General features: G+C 40.4%; 1 protein-coding gene and 1 non-coding gene across 3 annotated transcripts in view; both read right to left on the bottom strand.

Moving 5' to 3' along the window:
* The window catches only part of PSTPIP2 (proline-serine-threonine phosphatase interacting protein 2), an 82,467-nt gene continuing 73,328 nt past the window's right edge, over window positions 1-9,139 (bottom strand). For both annotated transcript variants that reach the window (XM_023510200.1, XM_023510201.1), the window contains 6 exons: window positions 9,027-9,125; window positions 7,735-7,831; window positions 7,537-7,618; window positions 5,941-5,975; window positions 4,351-4,408; window positions 1-1,583 (listed from right to left, as the gene is read on the bottom strand). In XM_023510200.1, the coding sequence (XP_023365968.1) occupies window positions 4,359-4,408; window positions 5,941-5,975; window positions 7,537-7,618; window positions 7,735-7,831; window positions 9,027-9,125 (363 nt within the window). In that variant the 3' untranslated portion in view covers window positions 1-1,583; window positions 4,351-4,358. The remainder of the gene's footprint in view (window positions 1,584-4,350; window positions 4,409-5,940; window positions 5,976-7,536; window positions 7,619-7,734; window positions 7,832-9,026; window positions 9,126-9,139) is intronic.
* Window positions 6,369-6,475, bottom strand: LOC111723554. The gene has a single exon (XR_002772074.1). It is a non-coding gene; the product is annotated as a U6 spliceosomal RNA (small nuclear RNA).

Here is a 9,139-nt window from a genome sequence, read left to right as displayed (position 1 = left end):
TCCCAAATCACCAACAACCTTTATTTTACTTCATATCAAATGGAAAGAAGCAATAAAATAAAAATATGACTTTCCATCCATGAAACACTTCTACATCAATTACACAGACGGATAGAAAAGTGAATCCCTGAGGAATTGCCAACAATAAATAATATACTTAAAGATAGAATGTTCTGAGTGTGAAGGGAAATTTCCTGAGCCCATCCAGTTTGGGGAAGTTTGGCCCTTTGCAAACTTCAGTTTCTCAAAAGGATATCCAACTGATGCAAACTTCCTGTCATGACAAAAAGCTGCTACATTCAGTAGCATCTTACATTAAAAGTGGGGAAATAATGGATCTTCTTTCGATTTGTCCATACTTCTGGGAAAGCTATTGAGCAGAGGAGGAGAGGATAGTATTTTCTCTTTGGGGTGATGTAGAATTTTCCAACATACCAAACAAGATTTTAACTTACTGTTAATTAAAAGGTACCATTTCCTCACAGTGTGCAAGTGTGGCACAAAAGGTAGATGATCTCTTTGCTGTCTGTGCATGACACTGAAAGGCCAAAATATTTATGTAAGGATGAGATGGACACTTTAAACATTCTAGAGCCTATCAAGGCAGAGAGTCTCTGTGAAGACCCAGGATTGAAGACTGGCTTTGTAACTCGAGAATTCTCTTAAGGAATAGAATCAAAATACTGTATCTCTTTGATTCTGGGATGTACTTTTCTTCACACACTTTCTAATAGGCATGGTCACAAGTTCACTGGCAACTCTCCCAACCTACCTTCCGAGTGCAACATAAAGTAATGGCATGTTTTATGATCAGTGGCTTACTAAATTATAAAAAATATGGTGCTTTGTACTTCAATATACATAATGATCCACATAAAAATAAATCTGATATTTAAGCCCTGATAGTTTTCCTAAATGAAACAGTGCTGGCAAAAACATTTGGCATCTTAAATTTCAGCATGAGCATCACAGCGTCAGGAAGGCTCAGAAGAATAGTGATAGGGGATGGTCTTGGGCTCCAGTTCTGGTTCTAGTCCCTAATCAGCTGGAAGAACAGGAAGGACATTGATTTTTATACTTCTTGGCTTTGTTTCCTCATCCGTAAAATGGGAAAGTACAATCATATGGCTTCTGAGTCTTCCAGCCAAAAAGGAAGATAATTTTAAATCTTGCAAAACCGAGAGTGTGTATCACCGTGGAAATTCCATAGCCATGCTACCCAACGCCAAAGGAGCTTCATCTGCAGTTGGTGGCTCAGACTCCTCTGCAGCCACCTCCACTCCCTTAAGAGTCAGCACTTGCCTGCTTCCCAAATACAAAACAGAACTCATTCACAAATTTAGCAACTGACAGGAAGGAATAATTCTTCAGGCTGGAGCAATGTGTAAACTTTGTCAAAAAACTGCAGAACTCTATTAGCTTAAGTTGTACTAAATTTCTACCATAAATTTAAAATATCAAAATATTATAGCAGGGGTTCACTTCCAAGTCTTCGTGATTGAGATAATGTGGCTGTAGCTGCTGTTGTTCTCGGTGCCTCTTTCCATGACGTAGAAGCATTAGCCGGAAAAACACTTTGCTTTCTGAAAGAAAATAACAAAGAAATTTTATTTTAATGAACCATAATGGTTCGTCACTGAGCCTACATTGAGAGTATATTCAATAAGGGTGCTGTCCCAGGAAAACAGTGAGGAATGGGTATTCCAAATAATGGAAAATGGAATGTGATGATAACAGCATTACTTTATGGTAAATAATACACAGATTTATATTTTTTGATACAGATTTTTTAAATTCAAAAATTATAATCTATCTTTACCTAAACATGTTAGAATTGAAATAAAAACATCAGTTGAAGTCAACAACTGCAAAACAAATTGCAAAATCCTGAATCTTGTTTAAATTTCCATTCCAAAGGTTCATTGAAACTATTTTAAGGCTCGGCGCCCACAGCACAGTGGTTATGGCACCAGCCACATACACCAAGGCTGGTGGGTTCGAAGCCGGCCTGGGCCAGCTAAACAACAATGACAACTGCAACAAAAAAAATAGCCAGGCATTGTGGCAGGCACTGTAATCCCAGCTACTTGGGAGGCTGAGGCAAGAGAATCACTTGGGCCCAAGAGTTTGAGGTTGCTGTGAACTGTGACACCACGGCATTCTATTGAGGGCGACATAGTGAGACTATCTCAAAAAAAAAAAAAAAAAGAAAAGAAAAGAAAAGAAACTATTTTAAATGTTATGATAAGTTGCTTAGTTATTAACTAACCTATGCTCCCTTTAAAATTCTCTGTTGATATGCAGTCAGTTATGTGTATATATGTTGCAGCCTCAGTCATTGCAAAGACACAGACACTAATGAACCCAATGCAATTACATAACTCAAGTAAATGTGTTGCACTGGTGTCTTGTATTCAAACGTCAAACTCTTAGACTCTGAGGAACTAGAGTTATTGGGTCAAGTGCTACTATTAAGCCAAACAGATAAAGACAGAAAAGAAAGAGGTAAAAAAATGCCCTGGCCCACAGCTGTCATCTACACAGTGCTCTGGCAAACAGGTGCCACCTCTGAACCCCAAGTCATCAATGTACCATGTTCCTGCTCTGCCACTACTTAAGGCTTTGCCCTTTCCATGAGAAAGAGGAGGGAGGCTTTTTTTCTTTTTTTGAAACTGAGTCTCACTCTGTTGCCCTTGGTAGAGTGCCATGGAATCATAGTTCATAGCAACCTCAAACTCTTGGGCTTAAGTGATTCTCTTGCCTCAGTCTCCCCGGTAGCTGGGATTAAAGGCGCCTGCCACAACGCCCAGCTATTTTTAGAGATGGGGTCTCGCTCTTGCTCAGGCTTGCCTAAAACTCCTGAGCTCATGCAATCCGCCTGCCTCGGCCTCCCAGAGTGCTAGGATTACAGGCGTGAGCCACTGTGCCTGGCCAGAAAGAGGGAGCCTTATGAAATGAAGAAGAAATGATGACTGGTAGTAAAGACTATAATTTATTAGTAGGTCAGAAGTTATATATAGTTAGAGAATGAGATATGTTATGTCTTCAATTTCCATGTCCTTTATAGCAAAATTGTTTAAATAGTAAATGTATAAATATATTTCTTAAGCAGTTCAAGGACTCATGCTTAAATGTGTATAATAAATACTAGGCGATTATTGCTATTGAATTAAGACAATTTGGCTTCTATCCCATATAGATAGTTGGCTATAAGTCACTAGGAGTTGTGAGAGGAGTGAAGACAAACAATTTTGGATGTGCTCACTTTTAAGTGATACGGAACCCTGTAAGAAACCACGACGGATCACTGTTCAAACTGTTTTGTTTCATAAATGACAGTGTGCATGTCTAACCCCAAACCAGGAACAGCGGGAGAAGGGCTGGCCCAGTTCTCTTATGACTTCCTGCAGCCCACTCATCCACTTCCTGTCACTTCTAGGAACATAATAAAATCAGAAATAGGCAAGTGGATCAACTCTCTAGAATAGTTTTTAGTGAGCAAAGTAATAAACTTACATTGCAGACAAATTAGAAGACAGAGTAAAGTAAAAGAAAAAATATGTAGCATTACCTGTTTAGGACTCTATCCCCACACACCTTTTCTTCGTTCATGTATGCATATGTAGTTATACCCCCCCCCCAAGATATGCCCTTTTACGGTAAAGGAATTATACTTTATGAGGAGTTTCATTTGATATTGCTACATTGGCTTCTGAGGCACTCCCTCACATTGGTGAAAACTGATTTTGACTTGGAGCATGTGGCAAGTGCCTGGGTGCCAAAGAAGAGCCACCAGGCAGTCGTATTTACAGGCCTGGTCGGCTTAGCAGTGTTCAGTTCTCTTCTAAGAAGCCTTGTGGTTTGCTAGTTCAGAGCATTAATAATCTGGCACAGGGTTACCCCTGCAATGCCCTTGTGTGAATGGTGAGTGTGATACCATTTGCACTATTTCCACTAGCTTCTTTCTACTTGACTTTTCCCTTTTAAGGGATGGAAGAGTGCACCAAAAGCTAGATTACTCAGTGAGGCTCATGTGTGTTTTGTTTGTAAGCACTGCCTTAAGCATAAGTGTGTAATAACTAAAAGCTTAGTAAGAGCAGATATGGAGTTATGGAATAATCAACAAAGGGAAAGTATCTCATCCAAATAGGTATGGAGTGGGCTCCAGTCTGCTTGTAGTTACAGGATTCAGAGAAGCATCCCGAAGGGGCACCACTCTGGCCAGTGTGTTTGCCTGATGCAGGGCCTTGCTGTTGGTGGTGGTGTTAGGTATAAAGAAGTTTCAAAACCTTCAAAAACAAAGTCACCAGTCTAAATGCAGCTTGATGATGTGCAAAGTAACTTCCTTACCCTTGATGTTACTGATAGAGCAAACTGTAGTCACCAATCGTGGCATAACCAGGGTCCTCTGCAGAGGGTAGAACACAGGACAGTATTACAATCGTATATTTTCACGATACGATCGTAACCAGTTTCAAACCAAAGCGTTCCACTTACAGGTTCTGGCAAATGCCCTTCTGTAAGGATAAAATATATCTAGCAACAAAGCCAATAAACCGTAGTCATGACTGTAAACTAGAGGAAATCCGGAAATCATTATTCTGACTGCTTTGCCCTCTTTCGTCCGTGCCTAGATAGCAGCACCCGTAGTAAAATCATCTTCAGAAGTGGACAACAATGACATCCTACATTATCAAATGATAATTGTAAAACAATGAGAAATAAAATAACTTAAATCTCATATTGCTGAAAGATATCCAGACACATGTTTTTAGTCATTAAATTTTTACTAAGCTCAATGCAGCATAAGTTGTCCTCATCTCTCATCTTCTTGAACATAGATAGGTTTTTTTTCTCTACTCAAATAATAAACACTTGTTGAATACCTACTACTGTGTTTCCCTGAAAATAAGACCTACCCAAAAAATAAGCCCTAGCAGGATTTCTATGCATTAGTTAAATATAAGCCCTACCCCGATAGTAAGACCTAGTGATGGGTGTGGCCATGCATTTCAGCGATGAGCAGTAAGGAAGACTGGAATACCTTTTAGCTGCCACAGCTCCTTTCTCCAAGCCTTTCGCACTTGCACGGATGCAGGGGTGATTACCATGGTCACAGGCATCCTACTGTGCATGTGCGAACGGCTAGGGGAAAGGAGTTCATGCATCACTAGGCCAGCCCCACCAACAAGATCGGCTCCCCCTGTCAGGTTCCAGAAGAAGATGACTTAACTGTATTTGAATAAATGTGGATTGTTGTATTATACTTAATAAAAATAAGACATCCCCTGAAAATAAGCTCTAGCGTGTCTTCTTGAGAAAAAATAAATATAAGACAGTGTCTTATTTTGGGGGAAACACGGTATGTGCTCAGAACCATATCAGATCCTGTGAGTGATAAAGGAGAAGACAAAGCACCTGCCTTTAGGGTCTTACTATTGTATTACCCAGGACATACAAGTAACTCAAACTGTTAAGATGAGTAGTTCTCTTAGAGGGATCACAGGAGTTCAGTGAAAAAAGGGACCAACGTTGAGTAGTGAAAGATCTCATTGTAGGCAGTGCACAAGATGGATAAAGCTAAGTTAACGACACCTATGCCTTCTATAAATGGCATTGCTATATAACCCAAAAGGAACCATATGTCAGTTCTGCTCTTCTCATGGTCCAAGTTAAGATACTCTCCCAGGTAAGATTGCCTTACAATAAGTTTCTTTGGTACTCTGGTTACTGAATTCTCTTAGGCTATAAAATAGTCCACTGATCACCATGTTCCAGTCAGTGACAAATAGTGTTACCGTGAGATTTCCATATAGGCTCATTCTTCTGAGAATTTAATTCTATTTTATCCTTTCCTTCCCTCTATTTCAAAATTCTAATTATTCAACTTTAAAGAAAAACGAACGTAAGAAATTTAAAAGGCTTTTCCGGGTGACATACCTGGTAAACTTTTAGGAATTGGGAGAGGTCCTCTCCTATAAGAAATGAGTTGAAAATGAGTTTGTGTTATTTTCATAATTTTCTACTTCACACTACAAGCATATTGTATTTTCATCAGATCTGGTTGCTGTGCTGGAAGGTCAAGTGAGCTCAGCCAATGAAGCGAATGATCTGTAGCACAGATCCACTGAAATTTGAGCTGCAGATGTCATATTATATTTTGCTGAGAGGCAGGGTGCGTAGTGATCAGGAGCCCAGAGCCCTGCCCCCACAACCCAGACTGGCAAAATTAAAGTCTCAGCTGTAGGAGAAAGATTTCCTGAGTCCTGTGTACATCAATGTCTTCATATGTAAAATGGGAAATACAAACAGCTTCTATCTCATTGTGAAGATTAAATCAGCTCGTTCACATTAATTGGTTTTCTCTTAAAAATATAGAATGCTTCATAAATCGGGGTTTCATCCTTGAGCAAGGGCCATGCTAATCTCCTCCATGTCATTCCAATTTTAGTGTATGTGCTACTGAAGCAAGCACTTATATTAACTGTTTGGAACAGTGCCTGGCATTCTTACAGATGATGATGATGCAATCTTTCCCAAACACTCCCCATCTTTACTACACCTAGACTGAAAATAAATTTTTTTCTTTTTTTTTTTTTTGAGACAGAGGCTGACTCTGTTATCCTGGGGTCATCATCGCTAACAGGAACCTCACACTCTTGAGCTCAAGTGATCCTCCTGCCTCAGCCTCCTGAGTAGCTGGGACTATAGGTGCTTGTCATGATGCCCGGCTAGGTTATCTATTTTTAGTAAAAACGAGGTCTCACTCTTGGTCAGGCTGGTCTCAATCCTGAGCTCAGGTAATCTATCCACCTCAGCCTCCCAGAGTGCTAGGGATTACAAGTGTGAGCCACCAGGCCTATCCATATACTAAAAATTTTAAAGTTTAGTTGTCAGGCTGACACCATGTGAGACAGAAGTTTCTCTCCCCTCAGAATCCTTTATATGAGGGGTAGTAAACTTCTCCTGTATGAGGCCAAATAGTAAATGATTTAGGCTTTGCTGGCTAAGTATCGCGTCTGTTCCAATTCTTCGCGACTCTGCTAGGAAACGAACCGTAGATAAAAACATAAGTGACTGACAGCAATTGTGTTCCAATAAAATGTTATATAGGAACACTGAAATTTGAATTTCATATAATTTTCACATGCCACCAAATAACAACCTTTTGATTCTTTTCCAGCCATTTAAAAATGTGAGCACTATTCTTAACTCACCGGCCTTACAAAAATCGGCAGATCAGATTTACCTCCCAGGAGGCTAGAGTTTGCTCCTGCTTTCTCCAGGCTATCAGGAAGGTGTAGCATCCATCCATAAGTGAGTAATAATGCTCACACTCGAGTAGGCTATAGTCCTCCCTGAACTCTGACTAGTAAAATCCTTTTAACATTTGTCCTAAAAACGATGTTTCCAAAAAGCTAGCAACCTTGCTAGGCAAATGCAGCGATATATGTGTTCTAATATGTCTTAGGACGTCCATATTAACAAAATCTGTTACAACTATTTTTCTTTCCTTGAAAGGCCGCCGGTTATTACCTTGCCAAGTTAGGTGCTGCAACCTTTCCCAGTGGGGCTGCACTCCTCTGGGGGCAGTAGAAATTCTCATACATAATGGGTGCTAGGAGGAGCATCGAGAAACAAAACATTAGGAGACAGCGTCTTCCATCCAGAGCAACATCTAACAACACTAATAGAATTGCCTAAATGACCCTCCCCGCCCCCTGCCCCATTCACCTGGTGGAGTCTGTCCAGTTTTTCGTTGATTCACAAAGTATTCGACGTCCTTCTCAATGCTGCACATCTCTAAACTCTTACGGACGTTTTCATACATCTATCATAAAAAAGGTAGGTCAATAAGCAGGAGCATGTTGATAATTGTTTCCTCTCTTCTTTTCTTTTGTTTTTTTTAGACACGGGTGTCACTCTATTGCTCAGGCTGGATTTGAACTCCTCAGCTCAAGTGGTCCTCCCCATCTCAGCCTCCCGAGTAGCTGGGACTATAGGTGCCTGCCAGCACACCCAGCTGTTGATAATAATTGTGACAGAGCTTATTAAAAGAGGTTTGATAAATGGCTCTTTTCCAAATTGTGTTGTTTTGAAATGAAGAAAAAATGATATTCCCAAGTCCCAGACTCACTTTCGGGCTCTTCTCTGATGTTTTTCTGCTATTAATTATTTTTTATTGATGGGAAATGTATCTTTGTGGCAGGACAAAAGCCTCAGCTGAAAAAATTTTAAATATTGATGGGACCAAAAAACAGATATCAAGTCCCATGACACAAGACCAATGCCACACACATACTTAAAGGAGAATTCTTCCATTCAATTCTAGTGGTTTTCTGGGTGTTTATTGTTCTTCCAAGAAGAATGTCCCATCTAAATGAGGGTGGATATTTCTTAACAAAGAAAGTTATGATAACTTGATTTAGTGCCTCTGAAACCTAGGGGGCCCATTACTATTGCCGTGCACAAGTTAAACCTGGATAATGGCTTGAGAGTGCTGCTGTTGAAATAAATCCTGAGCCCTGGAGTGACTATGAGCCTGGGCAGGGCTCAGTCTGCTAGTACTCGGTGCTGCCCTGGAGTGACCCCAATCTAGCAGGAGTCTCTGGGAATCGCATTCATGCTGTGACATCTCTAAAACTGGATTTGGGTCCCTGTCTCTGTCCTCCAGCCCTAACTCTGAATTTGTTTTTCTTTTTAAGACCAGTCAAATGCAATAGTGACAAAAGGGGGATGAGGAAATAGAATACTGAGTTCAATCCATAACTGAGTGTGAGCCATTGATGGATCTATCTCACCACCTTTGGACTGGCCTAACTCTAAATTTCTTAATGAGAAAATCATAGTGGTAAAATGGACCAAGAGTTAGTCAGGTTACATGTTTATCTGGGTCCTTCCATTGTGTGGCCTTGGGCAAGTCACTTTACCTCTCTGGGCCTCAAATGAGGTGGTGGTGGGAAACTCATAAAGGTCCGCACTTCCACTCTACACCGCGACAATCCTCTGTGATGCCTCGGACTTACCTCATCACTTGTGACACATTGTTGTGACAGCTGATTCATGTGTAACCACAATGCATTCCGGAAGAAGTTTATTCGTTCACATTCTTGAACCTCAAACACCTACAGAAAAACAA

The sequence above is a fragment of the Otolemur garnettii genome, unplaced genomic scaffold (assembly GCF_000181295.1).
Source record: "Otolemur garnettii isolate 467f Iridium unplaced genomic scaffold, OtoGar3 scaffold00012, whole genome shotgun sequence".
Classification (NCBI taxonomy): Eukaryota; Metazoa; Chordata; class Mammalia; order Primates; family Galagidae; genus Otolemur; species Otolemur garnettii.
This window is presented reverse-complemented; position numbering and strand designations above follow the sequence as displayed.